The 23,777-nt window shown below is 40.3% G+C and overlaps 1 protein-coding gene across 1 annotated transcript in view; it reads right to left on the reverse strand.

The window, feature by feature from the left end:
- The window catches only part of nr3c2 (nuclear receptor subfamily 3, group C, member 2), a 131,447-nt gene that overhangs the window by 22,322 nt on the left and 85,348 nt on the right, over positions 1–23,777 (reverse strand). Inside the window, exons 4-6 of the mRNA XM_083538659.1 lie at positions 16,763–16,879; positions 10,301–10,591; positions 424–568 (exon numbers count right to left, since the gene is read on the reverse strand). Of these exons, the coding sequence (XP_083394785.1) occupies positions 424–568; positions 10,301–10,591; positions 16,763–16,879 (553 nt within the window). The remainder of the gene's footprint in view (positions 1–423; positions 569–10,300; positions 10,592–16,762; positions 16,880–23,777) is intronic.

Here is a 23,777-nt window from a genome sequence, read left to right on the forward strand (position 1 = left end):
GTGCTCAATTCACAATCAGACATCTTCTCAGAGGCTTTTTTATCCCAGCATTGCAAACTCGACCACAAAAACAGACAGAGTTCATCTTTTCATTGCATCACTTTCTCGTTTCCCTTTCAAAAATTTCCGAGTTGGAATTGGACATGAACAGTAGAAATGTTTCTGTTTTGAAAAACTGGTTCGGCCTCAAAAAAAAAAAAAAACGGACTCATTGGATCACAGTATAAGTTGCTCATTTTGAACTTTCGGAGGTCGTAATAATAACATATAAGGATATGCAAAATATTTGCAAATGGAAACAGGACAATGAAACTTCATAAGTTATGTTTTAATTTTATTAATTCAACCTTATCACTAATGCCAAATATCTGCTCCCATTAACACTAACAATACAGTAATGTAATATGAAACAGGATCACTTACTCATTAAAGACAAGGTCCGGGGCAAAGTACAGCATCTGAGCATTGGTGTGTTTGTAGGATCGCCAGCTGAGCGAGAACGAGGAGAGACACATCCATGAGTACTGGATCAGTGTGATTTGGTCCTCGATGGGCAACGTGCGGAAACCTGCAGAGAGCAAGAGCATCGCTATGTGTTAAACGGACACTAGATTTTTCATTTCCATTTGTAGCATTTGTCAGACGTCTTAATCCAGAGTGATTATAATTATCTCATTTATACAACCGAGCAGTTGAGGGTTAAGGGTCTTGCTCAGGGGCCAAGCAGTGGCAGTTTTTGGTATTGCTAAGATTTAAATTCATGATCAAATCCAATGTCTTAACCAATCAGCAATTTCCACACTTAATCATACAGGCAGTGTTTGAGAAAAAACCCAGAAGCTAGCGTCTGCTTATTGAGCCGAGACTCGGCCTTTGTTTCTCTGTGTGTTAAGAATTAGCTCTGTGATACATGTACAAGCAGGTAAACAACATTGTGTACACACGGGTAGATAAAGTCAGGCTGTTTTTCGTGTACCGTGGCTGGATGTTTACCCATGCTAATATTTGTCTAGACGCAATAAACTGTTGCGCTCTATCACTAGAATTAGCATTACGCGAAAAGCCCAAGGCCTTGCTTTATTACCTTGTTGTTTAGGGGGAACTGTTTTATACCACATTAGCTCACGTGCAAATCATGAGTCAGACACAAAGATGAGACGCTTTTAGTTCAAACTTTTTTTTTTTGTTGTGTTTTGTTTTTTTTAAGCAAAGTGCTACTGCTTTAGAAAAATTATTCGATTGTACAGTGGCAGCCAGAAGTTTGTAAACACCTAGTCATTTATTGATACATCCTTTTTGTTTAAACACACAAGAATTGTCACAGTGAATGATTGAAAGTTATGAGGAGTCTAAATGTGACATGTCTGGATCTAACAGACAAACATGTGTACGACTTAGAACAGGAGAGAAGATGTGATCAGACTGCCCCACCCCCACAGTCAAACATGGCGGTTTGGGGTTGTTTGGGAGCAGGGAAGGTTGGAGACTAATTCTGGGTGAAAGGAATCTGAATCAACATGTCTACCATTCCATACTTCAACTCACCCCCTGCAATTCCATCTTTACTGCAGCTCATTGTCTTGTTGCATGGTGAAGTTGTTTCCAATGAGCCGCAGTCCAGATGGAATTGAAGGGTGCGAGTTGAAGTTGAAGTTGAAGCGTGCGTTCAAGCTCTGTAACATCATGTGACATTTAGAGAGCAAACATTCATTTGGAGTGAAATCTATCATGGAACGTCCCACCCAGTTACTGCACCTAAGTCCACTGACAACTGTTCCTGCCCCTCTTCCCTCCACAGATCTTCCTACTTCATCCAGGCCTGCCTCTGGATAGTGTTCTCTTTGTTTGGAGGCCACTCTGTGCAGCTGAGGATGGTTTCTCATCAACGCCTTGGGTGGTTCCATGAAATTCTGGAGTTAGAACGGGAGCGTTGAGGTGTAGTTAATGTCAACAGTCTGCTACACTGACTCAGGACTACAGTTTGCTTCTGATCACCATCACTGCACCCCACAACATCGCTTATCTGCAATAAATAAACATTCGGTGCAACCCAGATGAGGATGGGTTCCCTCTTGAGTCTGGTTCCTCTCAAGGTTTCTTCCTTATGCCGTCTTGGGGAGTTTTTCCTTCACCACTGTCGCCACCGGCTCACTCATCAGGGACAAACTTACACTTATAAAGAACATATTCATTTTTATCACCACATTATCTGTGTAAAGCTGCTTTGAGACAATGTTCATTGTTAAAAGCGCTATACAAATAAAAATAAGTTGAATTAAATTGAAGTCCTGTTGAACTGCTCTGGGATGAACTAGGTCACAAGGTCAGAAAGAAATCTCCAACTAGTGAAGAACTTTTTTTGCACGAGGCACGGCAAAGAATTTTAGCTAAATGTTTGGAGAAACAAAGTGTCCGGATGCCATGTGTGTGTAAAGCTTTTCTTAATGCTAAGGGAGAATGTTTTGATGGAAATAAACTTCTGTACATTTATATATTTGTTTGGTTAATGTGGTCTAGTTTGTTGCATATAAACCAAAGGAACATTCATGTGTCTCTGAAAAGCAATAAAAAGCTAGGTGTTTCCAAACTTATGACACAAACTGTATTAAATGTGCCCATCTTTTCATTCACTGCCTGTTTGACTGAACCCTGTTTAGAAGCGATTTAGTATTCAACTAAACTCTGTTTTTCCCGATCTCTGTATGTCAATTCATTCCTTATAATACTCTGAGTATGCAGCCAAGTTTCTTTTTAATGCTTTATGATTTGTTTATGGATTTACACAAGATAAAGCAAGTCTTCAGTTCAGTATTAGGGTTAGGTTAGTTTTGGTTCAACTTTATTGCCACTATCAGGATACAAGTACAGAGACAATGGAATACACTTCCAGAACTGCAGATATTAAGTACACTAAACAAGATAGTAAGGTCATTGCGCAATTATTGTGTACCATTGTACAGGTAAAAAAAATATGGAGCATGTCAGTAGTGCAAATGACAATAAGGTTTATATTAAGAGGATTTTATTGTCATTTAAACCACATGCAGTAGAGTACACAGCGAAATGAAGTTCCTACAGGACCAAAGTGCTGACCAAAGCTACATAAAATAACAAAAATAAATACAAAAAACTAACTATAATTATCAGATCTATAATAATAATAATAATAATAATAATTATTATTATTATAATAATTATATATATATATATATATATATATATATATATATATATATATATATATATATATATATATATATACAGTGAGGAAAATAAGTATTCGAACACCCTGCTATTTTGCAAGTTCTCCCACTTAGAAATCATGGAGGGGTCTGAAATTGTCATCGTAGGTGCATGTCCACTGTGAGAGACATAATCTAAAAAAATCCAGAAATCACAATATATGATTTTTAAACTATTTATTTGTATGATACAGCTGCAAATAAGTATTTAAACACCTGTCTATCAGCTAGAATTCTGACCCTCAAAGACCTGTTAGTCTGCCTTTAAAATGTCCACCTCCACTACATTTATTATCCTAAATTAGATGCACCTGTTTGAGGTCGTTAGCTGCATAAAGACACCTGTCCACCCCATACAATCAGTAAGAATCCAACTACTAACATGGCCAAGACCAAAGAGCTGTCCAAAGACACTAGAGACAAAATTGTACACCTCCACAAGGCTGGAAAGGGCTAAGGGGAAATTGCCAAGCAGCTTGGTGAAAAAAGGTCCACTGTTGAAACAATCATTAGAAAATGGAAGAAGCTAAACATGACTGTCAATCTCCCTCGGACTGGGGCTCCATGCAAGAATTTACCTCGTGGGGTCTCAATGATCCTAAGGAAGGTGAGAAATCAGCCCAGAACTACACGGGAGGAGCTGGTCAATGACCTGAAAAGAGCTGGGACCACCGTTTCCAAGGTTACTGTTGGTAATACACTAAGACGTCATGGTTTGAAATCATGCATGGCACGGAAGGTTCCCCTGCTTAAACCAGCACATGTCCAGGCACGTCTAAAGTTTGCCAATGACCATTTGGATGATCCAGAGGAGTCATGGGAGAAAGTCATGTGGTCAGATGAGACCAAAATAGAACTTTTGGGTCATAATTCCACTAAACGTGTTTGGAGGAAGAAAAATTATGAGTACCATCCCAAGAACACCATCCCTACTGTGAAGCATGGGGGTGGTAGCATCATGCTTTGGGGGTGTTTTTCTGCACATGGGACAGGGCGACTGCACTGTATTAAGGAGAGGATGACCGGGGACATGTATTGCGATATTTTGGAGAACAACCTCCTTCCCTCAGTTAGAGCATTGAAGATGGGTCGAGGCTGGGTCTTCCAACATGACAATGACCCTAAGCACACAGCCAGGATAACCAAGGAGTGGCTCTGTAAGAAGCATATCAAGGTTCTGGCATGGCCTGGATTATTTTTTTTTTAGATTATGTCTCTCACAGTGGACATGCACCTACGATGACAATTTCAGACCCCTCCATGATTTCTAAGTGGGAGAACTTATTTTCCTCACTATATATATATATATATATATAAAATAAAAAACATTTATCCCTATTTTTATACTTACAGTTATACTTTATACTTTAATTATACTTTTTAAACTTTATATTTTTTTTTATTTTATTTCTATTTATATGTTGGACAGTCGTGGAAAGCGTTTCGCTGTCGTATTCTGTATGAATGTGTATGTGACGAATAAAATTTTATTTTATCAGAATAATAATAATAATTAATAAAAATGATGGTGCAGAAGATTGACGCTGAGGTGAGAGTACAGTGTGTGCAATATAATGCGGTAAAAACGTACAGTGGTCTGAAAAAGTGTTTGCCCTCTTCCTTCTTATTTTTTTGCATGTTTGTCAGATCATCAAACTATATTAAATATTAGTAAAAGATAATACAATTGAACACAACATGCAGTTTTGGACCACCCTTAGCAGCAACAACTTTCACGTTTGCAAAAACCTGCACTGAGTCCGTTACAGCGCTGTGGAGGAATTTTGCTCCACTCATCTATGCAGAATTGTGGTAATTCAGACACATTGAAGGGGTTTTTGAGCATGAACCACCTTTTCAAGGTCATGCCACAGCATCTCAATAGGATTCAGGTCAGGACTTTGACTAGGCCACGCCAAAGTCTTTGTTTTGTTTTTCTTTAGCCATTCAGAGGTGGACTTGCTGGTGTGTTCTGGATCATTGTCCTGCTGCAGAACCAAAGTTCGCTTCAGCCTGAGGTCATGAACAGATGTTCGGACATTCCCCTTCAGGATTTTTTGCTAAACAGCAGAATTTATGGTTCCATTTATCACAGAAGGTCTTCCAGGTCCTGAAGCAGCAAAACAGCCCCAGACCATCACTCTACCACCACCATATTATACTGATGGTATGATGTTATTTTTCTGAAATACTATGTTACTTTTACGCCAGATGTAACGGGACACACACCTTCCAAAAATTTCAACTTTTGTCTCTTTTTGTCAGTCCACAGAGTATTTTCCCAAAAGTATTGGGGATCATAAGGAAGTTTTCTGGCAAAACTGAGATGTTTATGTTCTTTCTGCTCAGCAGCAGTTTTGGTCTTGGAACTCTGCCATGCAGACCATTTTTGCCGTCTCTTTCTTATGGTGGAGTCATAAACACTGACCTTAACTGAGGCAACTCCACTGTTCCATGTTTTTGACATTTGTGAATAATGGCTCTCACTGCGGTTCGCTGCGGAGTCCCAAAGCTTAAGAAATGTCTTTATAACCTTTTTCCAGACTGATAGATCTCAATTATTTTCTTTCTCATTTGTTTCTGGGTTTCTTTGAATCTCAGCATGATGTCTAGCTTTTGAGGATCTTTTGGTCTACTTCACTTTGTTAGGAAGTTCCTATTTAAGAGATTTCTATGCGAACAGGTGTGGCAGTAATCAGGCCTGGGAATGGCGAGAGGAACTAAACTCAGGTGTGATAAACCACAGTTTTAACACTTTTTCTACACAGGGCCGTGTAGTTTTGGATTTTGTTTTTCCTTAATAATAAAAAACTTCATTTGAAAACTGCATGTTGTGCTCACTTGTGTATCTTTTACTAATATTTAAATTAGTTTGATCCGAAACATTAAAGTGTGACAAACATGCAAAAAAAGAAGAAATCAGGAAACACTTTCAAACACTTTTTCACACCACTGTACAAGTAAATGGAGACTTGCAAATTTACCTTTACATTATTTTGCAGATGCCCTTATTCAGAGGGACTTAGAGTTATCTCAGTAATACAGCTAAAGGTTAAGGGCCTTGCTCAAGGGCCCAGAAGTGAAAGTTGGGTGGATCCGGGATTTCAATCCATTACCTTGTGATCAGAGGTCCAACATGTTATCCATTGAGCTACCACTTCCCCTATTCTTGTGAATGGCGAAAATGTGCAAGCAAGAATCCAATATAAACAGTAAAAAAATAAATAAATAAATGCAGGTGTATGTTTTTGAGTGAAAGCTAGAAGAATAGCCCTTAATGTATGAGTTCAGCATCAGTACAACTGAAGGGAAAGAGCTGTTCTTGAGTCGTATTTGTGCAACAGTGCAAACTGCTTTGCAATATCACACTAGAGAAGCTTAATAAAATGTAAAAATCTATGACTTCTATAGTATCTGGCTCTGTAGCTAGTATGTAGTCTGATGAGCTGCCTTTAGCCAAATAATCTACACAATCACATGTCACTAGACGAACAAAGGATCTGGTACAAAACCCATGAGTGCTGTTTAGAGAACTGGTGTCACTTAATTCTCAATTTATTTCAGTTGTTTTTGTATAGCTGTTTAGCAATGGACAGCAGCTGTACTGAAATAAACCGATTGGCAATATAAATTTTCATTCCGTAACTAATTGAGAGTTGAGAATTGAGAGTATTCTAAACCTCTTTTCTTCCACTAAAATACTTTCTTGGATCCACATCTGGCCCCAGTCGATGACTCCTTCACCAGAAAGAAAAAAAAAAATCAACAAAAAGTTTTGTGTTTGGAGAATTGGAAAACCAGACTGGCAAATTAGTAAAATAGCGCTGGCAAAAGCATTTGTTGATATATCGGTGGAAAAAAATGTGATTTTGTTACTACAGTTACTAAGCCAACGTGCACCACTTCTAAAATATATACAATGGCGATAATGTGCCTCATCTGGTTTTAATGCCACGGTGTCATTAAAAAGTGTCATTTCATGGTGATGAAAATGACACCGCCCTCCAAGGCCATTAAGAATACGCTGGTTCCAAAACAGCAGAGTTTTCATTCTGAAACTGAACCAAGTGTTGATGGAAATGACTCTTTTGTGGATTGTTCAAGGTTTTGGCTCAGGCTCTGGAACCAAAACCAGCACCAGAACCAGTATCGGCACATTACCGGTAGAAAACAACTACTAGTCAGCGAGGCATGTGTGGGTTTCACACTGACATGACTTCAAAGCTCTTGGATGGGTTTTAACGTCTCAGCAGGGCTGCAAGCGTCTCGTAAAAACAGTCCTCAATAAAAGTAGGCCCTTACTCTTCCACTCGAATGCGAAGCATTTGTCGGTACACTTCCCACTGGGAGTTTAAAAAAAAAAAAAAACATGGCCACACGCTGAAGTGCATGACATCATAAATTAAATTGGTGAATATTTAATACTTCACTAACCCTTAACTGGTTGACTTGTCATAAGGACGACTCGTCATAAAAACAAGGGTACGCAAATCATTTCCTAAATGTTTGTTATATTATTTCTAAACTATCTGTTTTGGATTCTGGCACCTGCCATGGAAACAGGGGTGTAACTGCACATTTGCTGAGGGGTAAGAACGATCATGGTTGGCACCTCTCCTAAAATAGAGGGGTAAATACAAGAATAAATACACTACCTGCAATGGTGCCCCCCCAATCCCCTAATGTGTGGTGCCCCTATGCACTGCATCTACTGCATATCTCATTTATTTTGGGAAATCAGGGAGTCCAATCATTTGTACATCACGAACTGGACTACTTTACTGGACTACCTCATAGTTGTGTGTGTGTGTGTGTGTGTATGTGTGTGTGTGTGTGTGTGTGTGTGTGTGTGTGTGTGTGTGTGTGTGTGTGTTATTAAATTTAATCTCCATAGTAATTGCATACATATCTCCACATATTACACACATGGCATTTGTAAGTCATATTCTCATTGAAAGCCTGACTCTTCCTGACACTAAATAATTACACACACGTTTTAAATGTTTTTTGTGGAGTATCCACCTTAGCGTAACAGTTACTACTGTGTCTAAATGAGATAAATAATTACCTTCTGACCAATCAGAATAGAGAATTCTGCAAATCTGTGTTGTTAGTTCTTATATTAACCAGCAGGAGGGCTAATTTAAAGGCTAAAAACCATTCATTTTTAATAATGATCTGTTCAACTAAAAATTCTGTTTTTGGTTTTATTATTTAATGAACGGTGCCTCATTAACACATTAAGCATTACGATCCTGCTATCTTGATAACGCTGAATAAGCAGCTATGCTCGATTTGAATCGAGGCGCCCTTGGCCTCAGCGTGAGTCTGGAAGTCAGAGAGGACCGCTTTCCTCTCCATGTCTGCCTGACTTCTATTTTTACATCTGGAAAAAAGTGAGCAGACACCCTGGTATCAAATAATTGCAATACAACAAATGGCTTCTCAGAGGGGGTGAGTTTAACGACTACAGTGCGAACTGCAACGATTCGAAACTGTACTCACACCACATTCGCTATAATTTACTTGGATACACCACAATACATCTGGCTTTCTGTTTGTGGTGGGGAAAATAATAATGTTTGCTTCACCATACAGCTAAGTACAGCTATAGGTATTGTTGTAATCCATTGAGTGACTGCACAACCCCTTGTTGTTGGCATTGATGCTGTTGTAAAACCTCTAAATTAAGTTCTGGTGCAACCGGATACCATCAGAAGTCACAGAATTAGCCGAATGGAGTTGGCCTGTGTGTAATTAAAGTGTCACATGATCCCAACGTACACCTGTTCCTGGATAAACAGAAATTTTCTTACAGACCATAGCCAAACAAACAGCACCATGAAGACCAAAGCGCTTTCAAAGCAAGTTCCAGACATTAAATGGGGTTTGGGTATTGAAAATCCCACATTGTCTCACTGACTCTATTATTTAAAATAGAAAGAATATGGCAAACCCATCACATGACTCAGTGATCAGTAGCCAGGTATAGAAGGAGATTAGTCATAGAACCGAGCAACCAATAAGCCAAACACAAAAGGGGGTGGAGGAAATCTATTTATAGCACAAACAAAGGCTAGACACTTCACGATGTTGGAGCTTCATGATTGGGGTTTAATAAAAGTTATCTGTTCTCTGAGACCTAAATGAGACCAAAACTTTTTTTTGGCCTTGACACTATGTTTGATCGAATGCAGCTCATCACTCTGCAAACAGTGCAATAGTGAAGCATGGTGGTGGTAGCATCATGCTAAGAGTTACCTAGGCCTCTTCAAATCTTGTGATTGATGGTCTCAATTTTTATTAACAGATTTATGACTTTTTTATAACCAAACCCTGACAACATCACCTAATAAAACCTTAATGACATCTTTTTTTTCCATGTTGTAACAGTACAATAATGCATTCCTGCCACTTCTGTAATGTCTTCTGGACGTCTTCTTTTCAAAGCGTGTCAAGCACCTTGTGTGATTAGCTCCGGATCTCCACATTGGTGTCAAAACGGCTACCTGGATCTGCATCTTCGGGGAAAAAGGAAGTCCGCAGGAGCTAAATCTGTTGAGTTGGGTGGGTGCGGAAGTGAGATCATGTGGATTATTCTCCAATGATCATCAAGTGTGACTCGTTACAGCATCGTCGTATGTCAAACTTGTATTATACCAAACGTCTCTGTGGCAGATTTTATTCAGTTTCATGCAGTATTTCACATTTACCTTGCTGTCCATGATGAAATCGCAGACATGGTAACACACATGATCAGAATAGCACCAGGTAGCACTATTGATACCACCTCGTATTTTATATATATATATATATATATATATATATATATATATATATATATATATATATATATATATATATATATATGTATTATACTGTATATACCACCTCATATTATATATATAGAGATACCAAACTTTCCTGAAAGTTTGCTGAACCACACAAAACTAAGAAGTTTGCTGCCCCATAAAATCTACTCCTGAGCTTGAGATCCATGGCTTCAATCTTGTATATTGAAACAGTTTCATTCAGAGCCTGAAAAGTGTGAAACATACCTGGAAGTACTTTGGCCCACTTGACAACGCGCACCATCTGCTTGCCGGCAAGTTTGTTGAGGCTGGTGAGAAGGTGATCGGTGGTGTCAGGCTGTGTGTTATCAAATCCTGCAAACACCACCTCGGGCTCAATGAGCTCCAGCACGCTGCATACAGATGGTGAGAGGAAGGGAGCTACGGAGGCACCGTGAGGAACCAGAGCCATGTTCGAGCTCAGCTCTTTCTCTGAGTTCTGAAGAGACGAGTCCTCGCTCACACTCTTCAGCTTGCCCAGCTTCTTGGACTTCCGTGCTGAAGGAGTGAAATGAAGTCAGCATTAACAATGGGTTGAGTCAACTTTTTAATCCTTATAAAAAAGGAACATTTTTCAAATATTAGTCTGAAAATGCAGTGACAGAGGACTGGGAGGTTTCAGAAAGTTTAGAGGGTTTGGAAAGGAATATTAGCAGATTTTACAACAAACTTTGTCTGGAACAAAAAATAAAAGACTTTTCGAGGCAAGGGTTCTAGATTGTAATTATTTCAAGACTGTAATACACAAATGTAATACTGAATGTTATCTTAAACATTGTACACTAAAAAAAGCATTCCTGAAAGTTTATTTGTTTATTTTTAAAGGTCCAAGCTTTCTAAATAGATTTTGTTTTAAAACTATTAGAATTTACCAACTGTAGAGTTTGACTAGATCCTATAAAGGGTCCTATGAAGAACATCTTTAGGTTACGTATGTAACCCTGGTTCCCTGAGGGAACGAGATGCTGCGTCAACAAATCACGTGTTCAATCTCTCCTACGGAATGGCACAACCTCACCGGCAGTGTGACATTACGTCCAGGAAGTACCCTTTCCATAGACCTTGGGCAGAGTGGCCACTCATGACCACCCCCCCCAAACTATTAGGTAGGTATCCATCATTAACATTATGTGACGACATGGAGCCCCAACATGGGGCCCTGTAACAGGAACCTGGGGTCTTTCCACATGTCTAAGGCTCGCCGCATGACCTTGATTGTGTGTAGTGGGTTGCCTATTTCGTATAGGAGGCCAAGTGGCACCACATTGGATGCAGCTGCCATCAGACCCAGCAGTTTTTGAAACTGCTTCACAGTGAGTAGCTGGCCTTCTTTCACTCTCTTGACGGCCGTGAGGATAGACTCGACTCATGCAGGAAACAGCTGCACCCGCATAACAACCGAATCCCACACTACACCAAGACAGGTGGTTCTCTGTACCGGAGAAAGTACACTTTTCTCGGCGTTCAGTCTTAACCCCAATTTCTTCATATGGGCTAGAACGACATCTCGATGATGAATCACTAGATGCTCTGATCGAACTAATGTCAACCAGTCATTGATATAGTTCAGTATGCAGATGCCCCAAAGTAAAAGTAAGTGTAAAGGTGTAAAGGTAGGATAAATACGCAAAAGTAATCGTCCTTCAGATCTATTGTGACAAACCAGTCTTTGGACCTTATTTAGGACTTGACTTGTTTCAGGGTAAGAATCTTGAACCTGAGTCTCAAAAGTGAGTGGTTCAGCTGACATAGATCTAAAATGGGAGCAGCCCCCATCAGCTAAATTTTCGGGTGGAGGTTGAGGGGGTACTCACTAAAGACGGTTGAGCCCTAAAGCACTACTTGAGGCAGGGTTAACAAGCTAATCCCATGAGGGCACCAAGGAGGGTCGGGCCCTGTGTACTTAGGTGCACGTCACCCCACCCCAATGAAGTCCCCAAAAAGTCCTGACTCATCTGACTTTCTGGCCAAAGCCTTCATATACGGGAGGAACTGCTGGAACGCCTCCGACTGTTTCTTGGCCTCCTAGAAACAACCTTATTCACAGCATAGTCGAACAGGCTAGTGCTCACCACACGGGAACTTTATAGCAGAAAGGCTCTATCCAGGGTAAGCCAAAGTTGTCTCTGAAGTGACCAGGGTAGACATAGACCGGCCAATGGCCCAGGCGATCTCTTTTTTGTGGCCCTAAGAGCCAGGTCTGTTGCACGATGCAGCTCTTTAACCCTGTCACTGCCCGTAGGCACTCCCTCATCGAACTCTTGCAGCAGGTTGGCCTGATGAGCCTGTAACACAGCCATGGTGTGCAGGCAGCCTTGCCCACCAAAAGCCAAGGTTGTGCTCAGATGCAGGACCGGGGCCTAAAGGATTATTCCAGGACCTGGTTACCTCAGTGTGCAGGCCTGGGGAAAAAAGGCAGACCCTGATGTGAAGGTAGCAATGTTGGTTGCAAGAAACTCCCATCCAGCCTACTTAGGGGATATTGTTTCTGCGTATTAGCTGTCCAGGTGATGTCCAGCTTGGCTACAGCATGAGTCACTACCTAAAACAGCTCCTCAAACTGAACTGGCAGGGAGGCATGTCCTCCACAGGATCGCTGGCGTCCATACCCTCCCCCTTCTTGGAGGAAGAGAGGTGGAGTGCTGTGCTCTCTGCACAGGAAGAAGAAACCCCTGAAAGGCATGCTTCGGAACCCTGGGAGAGAGCGCTAAATCTGGCATGTGAGGCAGAAGAAAGGGACAGGCCCGTCTGCAAACCCTTTGCCAGATCCAAATGCAAGCCCAATGACCTCTACAGTAGAGGATCATCTGCACGGGCATGTGGCAGCAATGAGAGCAGCCAGCTGAGCATGCTCCGCTCGCAAGCAAGCGACACACAAACTGTGCGTATCCCCCTGTGTTAAAGCCGGGGCAAGGAGTAACGCACAGCAGTAAGATTGCTTGCTATTCATTCTTATTAAATGTTTTTTTTACATTTTACCACACCTTTTTTTCCTGTAGAACAGACACACAAAGCGCTTCCTGAACAAACAGAAGCTACGCCATTTTCATCGCATGTGTTCTTATAGCTTCCTGGTCATGACATAACCCCGCCGGTGATGTCCTGCCATTCCGTTGGACAGATTAAACATGTAATTCAGAGCGTGGTCACTCAGAAGCGTAAAGGCCCTTCATCTAGAACAAAAGTTCTATATTATGTTTAGGTATCACTAAATCTTATCCTCTAAGAGAAAGGGTACTTGAAGGATTCCTTCTGACTGTTGCAGAATCAAACCAAAGGCTTATACAGTACGATATGAAATGTTTATAGGCTAGTTAAGAAAAGAAATATCAGAAAAACCCTCTTTTGCAGGGCTCAACACAGAACCTTGGAGTTCCTTTATGGAACAAGAGCAAAGAACAAACAGAAATGTTTTATATTAAATTATATAATTTAGGCAATACCGCATGCTACACATTTATAATAAGTTGCATCTTTGGGGTTTATATTGAGCAGCTAATATGTCTAATGGACATTAAAAACCTTGTTTGTCAGAAAAACAGCACAAAAGCAAAAAGAGTTGCCCTACGGAAACAAGAGACCAGAAAGGTTCTACAATTAATCTTTCTTGTAATAGTGTGCTGTTGTGTCACCCAGGTTTCCATAAGCTTCTATTTGGAGGTTCAAGGATGCTACAGGAAACTTCTAAGATTTGAAGGAATATGGGGTGCTACATTCCTTGTGTTAGCTTTATTCTGGACCTTTATGCAAACAGTCACATCAGCAAAGCCAGTTGTGATGATTAAGCTTTTGTAATAGGTTTTTTATAACGCACAGTTTCTCAAGAAAATCCAAATCCAAAACAAATCCATAATCCCAAGCATTTTGTATGGACCCACATAAACACGACTGATAAGAGCCGACACAATAAGAAACTGCAATTAAGCAGTTGTTTTTAGCAGGACCCAAGAATCCTGATTGGAGAGGAACAATGTTAGTTTCACGTTCAACGATGCATATAAGTAGAAAATTGCCCTGAAAAAGTCATCAATCAAACGGCCTGGCATGAGAAAACACTGGGCCAGTCAAACTCCATAACGCTTTACACATCCGCTGCGTCCATCTCACGTAGTAGCCATATCCCGCCGACTGTTTAACAGTCATTTTCAAGTGTATTAGGCAAGAATTCTCGAAATTGGTCCACAGTCATTCTGTAAACACACTCACAGAGGAAACCACTTAATGTCTGTCTGAGTGCCTTTTAAATAAGAAGTGTGTCATTCACACACCAAGGTTCGGTCGTGTTGCCTGGAAATCCTGAATAAGGACGCTGTTTTTGGAATCAAAAGCGGGTGAATCAGACGCTAGAGCACATCCTCCTCCACCAAAATACTGAGCCCTGCATTGCTGGGTTTGCTCAGAGAAACATAGTAGATATGGATCAGATGTGAAATCAGATGGAGCCCGGGGTGTGTGCCGGCTTTCAGCTGAAGAACATGTAGGTAATGTTTGCTTAACAAGGGCAAACAAATTATAAATACACATACTGTGGGGTTTTTAATTCAATTTTAAATAAATCCTATTTTTCTATTAAAGTATTTTGGTGGAAAAAAATATATAAATACTTTATACAGGTAGTCCCTGACTTAGAAATGACACCCATCGTAACTTGAAAATATCGTCGAGACATGGCCTAGCCTACCTAGGATTCCCAAGAATGTTGATCAGTTTGGGGTAGTATACTGTAGTAATAATATTTTAACAAATTACAGGACATAATTTAGTAAAAACAGAGCAATTTACACTACTATGATGTATAAACTATATAATATATACATGTATGTGGCAGCGGGCATGGGGACAAGGGCCGGTTCGCTAGTGGAGGGCAGATAAAAAAAAAGGTGAGCTAAAAGACTAAAGAGTAAAGACAGGATCTAAAATTGGGCTTTGAAACACCAAAAACAGAAACAAAACAGAGTTTTTACACTGAGTCATCTGAACTCACGAGGCAGGAGATGCGTACATCCTGGCAGGGTCCCAATGTATTGTTCAAAGATTTTCACGCAAAAACATAAGTATGTGTAAAAGTTTCCGCTATCAACATCGTAAGATGAAAAAACTTAAGTGGAACCATCGTAACTCGGGAACTACATGAACCGTAATTTCTGGACTATTAAGCGCACCCAAATATAAGCCGCACCCACTGAATTTTACAAAGATTTTTATTTTGAACATAAATAAGCCGCACCTGTCTATAAGCCGTAATGTCTACTTTACACAGGCTTTAACGAAAGACAGTGTCTGTTACACGGTGTAACGGGTGAAATATGTTATTTTGGGAATAGCCTGCATTTACGGGTATTACTGCATGTGTGCAAGACCGAGGAATAACCCAGGAAAAATCCATAAATTAGCCGCTTCATTGTATAAGCCGCGGGTTCAAAGTCTCGGGAAAAAGTAGCGGCTTATAGTCCGGAAAATACGGTGTATATTTTGGTTTTATTCAAGAAAATCCTTTTCATATTCAACAAGAGTTCCTTAAACTTTTATGGAGTTTATGAAGCATCTGCAGCATTTGCATCACTGAATTAAACTTTACAGGTTATTGGGAATAATTAACAACTGCACATGAGTGTGAAGATAAACAGAAAGAATGAAAATTCTGTAAATCTGTCAGGATGTATACGCTGTATGGAAAAAAGTATTGAGACACCTGCCTTTTCCCGCCATATGTGTTCCTCAAACCGTAACCAAGTTGGAGGCACACAATTGAATATGATGTCACTAGTTGCAGTAGCAATACATTTTCCTTTTACTTGAATTAGGAGACCCAAAACTGTTCCAGCACAAAATGAGCTCCATAAATATCTGCTTGATATGGTTTGAGTGGAAGATCTCCTGCTACAGCGCTCTAATGTCAACCCTATTGAACACCTTTGGGATGAAATAAAACACCACCCCAGGTCTTCTCACCTACATTTGGCTGAATGAGCACAGATCTCCACATGCACACTCAGGAATCTAGTGGAACATCCTCCCAGAGGAGTGGAGGTTATTATAACAGCAAACATCTACACACAGATCTATTTTATAACTGATATATGAATTTCCATTGTCATTTCTCTGTTTGTCTCTAGATACGAATCTATAGTTTCATGAGTTAGACTTTGGCTGACTTTTGGTTTTGTTTTGCCAGAATTGAGTCATAGTCTGTGTGCTTCAAGATGTTGAAAAGCCTGCTAGCTATATACCATTTCCGCACACATTGCTGCACAATTTTCATTTCCGAACTGCATACTGACTTTGATAATGTCCTCACTGCTCCGTTTAGAATGAGATCTTTCTCCTTTTTTTCTTGTAACCAGCATTGGAAAAAATTTCATCTAATTGAAATACATGCGGGCCTCTGTCACGATGTGAACAGGGTGACCTTGGAGTTAACACAACATTGCTGTCACTTCGTTTTCGTTCCCATAAAAGCGCGTGTTTATGTACAGAGCGATGGTTTAGCAGTCAGTTATTAGGTGATCCTTCTGTTTAATCGCGGCGGTTGAATGAACGTTTTCCACTCGTTTAACTTTGAGCCGTGTGACTTTTTTTCTAATAATAGAGCTCACGTGTGGAAAGTTTCTTTCAGAGGGATTGCTTGGTATATAGTTCGATTGTGTGTTTATTCTCGCTGGAGATTACCTCCGAGATTCATCCCTGCCTGCAGACACTTCCGTACTCGGCAAGCGGGACAGTTCTTCCGTCGGATTTTGTCGATGATGCAGTCGTTCCTCCCGGCACACAGGTAGTTGTGCTGACCTGTGGATGGAGACAGAGAACAAGAGATTTGAAAATTTTAGTATTTCATGCACGGTACAAATCGCTTTAGATAAATTTAGCTTGCAATGTGTGTGTGTGTGTGTGTGTGTGTGTGTGTTACAAATATTTGTACACTATTCACTATAAACTATTTGGACACTGGACTCTTCCCCAAACCACAAAGTTATAGACCCACAATTTTATATGATGTCTATATGATGTCCAAGCATAACAGTGGCCCTGTGAACAAAGCCAGTTTTATAAATATGTAAGATTTACATGAGGTGGAGTGGAGGATCTCCTGCTATAGAGCTCTGACCTCAACCCCCCTGAACACATTTGGGATAAATTGGAGCGCTGACTGCTGATTTAAGCCTCCTTACCCCACCTAAATGTAAAATTGAATGTTTAAAAGCACATATAAATCTTATGCTCAGGTGTCTACAAACCTTTGTCCATATATATATATATTTGTTTGGAAATTCACGCTGAGATAAAAACACATCATTACCACAAGCCTACTTCAGTTAAACACTTTTTCGGCTGAAATATGAACAGGAAGTGTTTATCACCCATCTCAAAAGCTGTATTACAGGAAGTTCCACCCTGGTTGGTAAAAGCCAGACCTATCAGATGTATAAAATTACAGAAGCCCCAATACAACATCCCAACTTTACAACTAAAAACCACTCGCCTCAATGTGAAAAAGAGAATATAAAGTTTATAAATATGAAAATAGATCTTAAAAGCTAAGATTGCGTCAAGCTGATGGAAAGATTTTGGTAACTTGAACCTCTTTTTTTTTTTTTACACCAGTGATCCTGCTCTGACATGAATGAAGAGTTTATTTGTTTTTGTTTTGAAGTACATGAAAATGTTGTGTGACAGAAAATAACCAAGATGGCCGACCAACGTAACAGGTGAAAAAAGAGAGGAAAAAAAAGGGATTGTCGTAAACACTTGGGAACCACGAAGATGGTTTTTGCACTGCAATTAATACGAGAAGTTCTTGGTGTAGGACTACAATTACATAAAAACAGCTCTGCAGTCAAGTCAGTGAACAGTTAATACAATTAACAATGCTGACATAAGAAACTATAATCAATAGATATTTGATGTCTAGATGAGATGGTTCTAGGTTCCTCTCAGGGTTTATCATCTCGATTTCTTCCCTCAGGACCATCATCCTCGTTGAAACTAATAAAGACCTATACAATTTTATGAACTTTATGAATATTCTCCGCCTAGTAATTCTTGTAAAGTCGCTTTGTGACAATGACATTTTTTTTGTTAAAAGTGCAAATAAAATTGATTTGAATTGATCTTTTGTGCTTCGTCACACTGCAGCAACTTACACGTTTCCCAAGCATTTGTATAAAATTCACCCAAAATATCAGTTTTGTAGCCCAGAATGTGTGTTTAATGTGTGTTCTTTGTACTTTGTTTAAATAAATCCGTATGCAAATCGATGGAGGTAATTTAATGGTGCAAGCATTTTCTCAGGAAAAGGTGTGACGTGGCGTTTTGTCACTGTAAATACATGCCATTGCCCACTTATGTAAGTTTGTGTACATACGCATGTGTACAAAAGTATGTCCTTCGAAATCTCCCGCATGCCGCTTTCCCGGCCTCAAGCCGCGCTGCAAGGTTGCACACCGCTTAGAGTGTGTGTGTGTGTGTGTGTGTGTGTGTGTGTGTGTGTGTGTGTGTGTGTGTGTGTGCTTCACTCGCTCTTCTCTTTCTTGCTATTTCCTGCTTCCCACTAGATCCCTCTCTCCCTCAATCTCTCCTTCTCTCCTGCACTCCGAGCATCTGCTTGGTTCCTCTCCTCAAACCTAACCCCCCCCCAAAAAGAAATCTGTGCTCAGGCCGGGTCTCGCTGTGACGCTCGGGTTTTTTTGGCGACGAGGAACGCGTTCATGTCGAGGCTGCCAGAAAAGCCCGGGATCTGCTTGGAAGAGCAAAGGCAGCTGTAGCTCTGCCACTATTTCTGGCTCGGTCACATGACTCGTTACATAAGCCCATTTTTCTTGCTCTAAAAAACAGTAAACTGCGACACAGGAAATACAACACCCCCCCCAGCCCCTATACCTCCTACCCGTCTTTCCCTTTCCCTCTATTTCTACCAACCACCATAACCCCCTGTGTTTTTTTTTCCTCCTGCTCGTCCTCCTCCATGTAACCTCCCCCACCTTTTTTCATCGCTTCAACACTGATGCAGATCAGACCTGAAATCCGTTCACACACCTCTTCACCCGCTGTGCCGAGCTTCTCCCACGAATCCTGTTAATCATTGCCCTGAAGAAATGAATGCAAATACGGTGTGTGTGTTTACCACCGTGCACCCCGTGGTTGCACAGAACATACTGAGACTGTCCTTCACACTGTACATCCGAATACATATGACATCTAACATTCACACCGCACTGCACTTGAGCCTAATGTCCAGAGCTTTGCTGCCTCTTATGATCTCATATTCATTATAAACACTACTTTTATTGACTTTCACTCTTATTTATTATTCAGCCGCCATTAAATGCTCTACATTGAATCCTACGAGAAGCTGCAGTTTTAGTGCTGATGTCGACAATTTTTACGGATGATATTCAAAAAGAAAAAAAATGCAGAGCGCTTTTTTTAACCGTTTAGATCGCAAAAATTTAAAGGCCTGTGAGGAAAAACAAACATGGAGGACAAAGTGCTGGTTTTCTCCGTCAGGAGATATGAAGAGATTTACTATACAGACAAAAGTATTGGGACAACTGATTTTTCCAGCCATATATAGGATATCTTTGGATGGAACTAGAAGACACATGTGCCAGCATAGGAAAGTGCCCAAAGCAAGCTACGTGAAGATGTGCTTACGGGTTGGGGCGGAAGATCTCCTGCCTTAGAGCGCTGACCTCCACCCTATTGAACACCTTTGCGATGAATTGGAATGCTAACTGCACCCCAGGCCTAATCACCTCACTTACAGCATTTCTAACACCCTTGTGGCTGAATGAACAAAAATCTCAAAAATCCAGTGGAACATCTTTCCAGAAGAGTGGAGGTTATTCTAAAAGCAAATGGGGACTAAATGTGCAATGGGATGTTCAGACTTTTGGGTTCCACAGACTTTTGGTTTTATAGCATATGTTTTAACCAAAAATATTTATTTATATTGGTTGAGGATTCAAGACTTGGTATCACAAAGCTGGCATTCTTGGGGCCCTTGAGCAAGGCCCTTAACTCTCTGTACTCCAGGGGTGCTGTATCATGGCTGACCCTGTGCTCTGACCCCAGCTTCCTAACATCACTGAGATATGCGAAAAATAAAGCATTTCACTGTGCTGTAATGTACATGTGACAAATACATGCTTTTATTCTATTGCCTAATTTTAATGTTTATGTGATGCACTTCGAGTCCTGCTTCGACTGTTGCAGCATTCAGTGAAGCTTCAATCCGATCTCGATTCCTGATAATAAATCATCTAGAATGTAAACTCAGGTAGTTAGTAAGCTGATACTAGCTAGCAATCCAACAGTGTTGCTATTGTTACATTGAACATAACTACAAATAAATAGAAAGAAAGTGCTAGAAGCATAACTGGAGCTCCGGTGAATCAGTGGTTTTGGGGATTAGAGTTTGGATCCGACAGGTTGTGAGTTCAAAACCCAGCCACACCAAGCTACCACTCCTGAGCCTTTTGAGCAAGCCCCCTTAACCCTGAACCCCATAGCTGATGAGATAAATGTAAGTTGGTATCTGCCAAATACCATAAAAGTAAATGTAGTATAAAAGAAGCGAAACACTTCAGGGCATGGTGTTATTAGAAACAAATCAACTCCAGGTTGATACAAAACACCTTGTTGATTATTATTCGGTAACCTCGTGCCTCTAAGTGTTTCCTTCTTGAATAAATGTCAGTGTCACACCCTTCGGTTTGGACACCACCACATCTACTCATGCATTCATTCCACATAACTCCATTTTTTTAACAACCGCACCGCTTTGTACCATGCGACCGCCTGTGCCGATGGTCATAAAAACAACAAAACCATTTCTGCCACACCTACTCTCACAACACACACACACACACGGGTTCATAATCTGTTGCATGGCATGTGTTGTGTTCCATTATACTGACTTGGCCGTGTGTGTGTGTGTGTGTGTGTGTGTGTGTGTGTGTGTGCGTGTGAGAATTACTGAGCGACTCAGCGCCTACTTTTAGCCCGGTTATGTCACTGCATGAAGGGACACACTCAGGTGCAGAACTCAGGATGTCAGCTCTGACATTAATCAGAGATCCCCATGGGAGACCCCCAACACTGCAGAGCACAGTGCCTCATCACACATCACTCCTCACAACATCGCGGTTATTTCCACCCCTTCCTGCCCCCGTAACAACTCGCCCTCCATCTTCCAGCAGGGCAAAGATATGCTCACGTGTAAGAATGTACTGTAACTGCCATTGTTTTTATTTTTTTATTGAAAGTGAAACCAAATCAAATTCTTCTTTTTTTCACTGCCTTTTGTTTTTCGTTTGTTTGTTTGATAATGAACCTGAAATAAAATATTGTCAAAATTATTATTGTTTTTTATAATGTTTCTTTATTTTAGATAGGATTTTCTTTTTAATAAATTCAATAAATAAAAAAAATAAAAAATAAAAAAATAAAAAAATAAATAAATAAATAAATAAATAAATTGATTTATTTACTTACTTATTTACTTACTTTCTTAACTAGATAATAATTCAGACCCAAAAGAAACAAGTCAAAATGAAGAATTAAGGGTAAAATAACCGACATTTACAGGAGCTGAACAATATATTTTTTTGTTATTTCCCGAATTTTTAATTGCCTGCTATTTATTTCTCCCAAGACGCTACATTCTCTCAAAAAATGAATCAACCAATTAGAAAAATGACTAAGATATTAGATAATTTAGGTCTAATTGTTTAAAAGACGATTCATTAAACATTTTCACAAACCATCTCGCTAATATCTACACTGTAATGGACAAAAGTATTGGGACGCCTGACTTTTCCAGCCTTAAACCTTTAGCACAACCTTGGATCCACACAATTATATATGACATCTTCATATGTGGTAGCATGCCCTTGTCCCTTTACTTAAACTAGGAGACCCAAACATGAAACTGCTTCTGTGCACAAAGCCAGCTCTATGAAGATCTAGTTTCCATGGGTTGGAGTGAAGATCTCCTGCTATAGAGTTTTAACCTCAACCCTACTGAACACTTTTGTTATGATTTACAATACTGAATGCACCCCAGGTCTCCTCACCTCACTTACATCAGTACCTGACTCTACAAACACCCTTATAGATGAATGCTGAAGCACACTCCAAAATCTAGTGGAACATCTTCCCTGAAGAGTGAAGGCTATTGTACAAGCAAATCGAGACTGAGTGTGGAAGGGGATGTTCAAAAAGCACATACTAATCTTATGGTCAGGGCTCCACAAACTTTTGTCTATATACGAAATGTTTGCTAACTCACTAGTATTAGCATCGTACACAACTTGGCTAGCTTAGCTAGTTAGCAAACAACAAAAAAGTTAGCTAGTAATTAATGCCAGGTAGCTAGCTATATGTTATTCAAGAATGCCAGCCACAACAATAATATTAGCTAATTAGTCAAATCAACAAATCTCCTAACAGCAGATATTCAGATTAAAAAAGAATCTAAATATCATTTGATCATTATTTTTTATTCGCACACGTGTCCAGGCTGGGGTTCCTGCCCAAACTTAAGATAGAAAACCTTTCAGAACAACATTTTCATCAATGATCAGTGCTGCAGAGACTATTTTCATGCTAGCAGTGCTGCATTTTTGTCCTCGATTCCTCTGGCAAGCACACGGCCTTCCCCAGATTAGCATTAGCCTTTAGCAGTGGCAGGCCACATCAACATGACAACGCATCAGCTGGACCACGAGGACACGTGAATGGGCTTGTGATTGTTTCCTAAACCGCATATGTTAGATCGATCAAGTAGTCTTCCAGCTGAGTCATGGCAGCTCACTCTAATCAATGTTGTTGTTGGACCGGGCTGCAGAAGCTCCCGTCGTGGCTTTGTAACGACTTGCACATGAAGCCTCTTCTGAAAAGTAGAAGCGTTCGCAAAAACATGCTACAAGCTCGGTTACAAACCCTACACGACTTTATTTAGTTTCACTTCTTTTTATAGGTGTTAATTGTTGTTCAAAGGCTATAGTTTAAAGGACATTTGTGCCACTGGTGAAATACTAGAAATGAAAGATGAATGCTGAAAGTTTCCAGCAGTTTTCAACTTTCTGTGGATTGTTTTATTACTCACCTCATTTTACACATCAGCAACTTCAAATTTCATTCGTCACATACGAAACCCAACCACACACAACCACAGCATGCAGTGAAATGCTTTATACATTCGGGCCATGACTTCAAATTGAGAAAAAAAGAGTATGTGAAAGTGAAAGAAGATTAATTGAAACAAATAAATGAATGCGACTGCAATCCAAAGACATCCTAGACACCTTAGTGCATCTGAATTTCGGCATCAAATACGAGGTGGTATCAAAAAGTTTCGAGTCTAGTTTTGTAACACGCCAACAGATGGCAGCACAAAGCTGCATGCACAGTCACAGGGAGCACCGAATTTTATAAGTCAGTGAGCCAAAAGACATTGGCCTGCGTACATGGGGAGCTGTGCAACTGGTGCTATTCTGACCATGTGCGCTTCCTGTCACCGAACCCCTCCTCACACGTGAGTTTTTTCGCCGGAAACATGATCACACTTCTGCACCCACCCTACTCTCCAGATTTGACTCCTGCGGACTCTGCCTCTTCCTGAAGATGAAGATCCTGCTGCAAGGCTGCCGTTTTTTTGACCCCACTGCGGAGATCCAGCATG

Source organism: Silurus aristotelis (genome assembly GCF_946808225.1).
Source record: "Silurus aristotelis genome assembly, chromosome: 4".
Lineage (NCBI taxonomy): Eukaryota > Metazoa > Chordata > Actinopteri > Siluriformes > Siluridae > Silurus > Silurus aristotelis.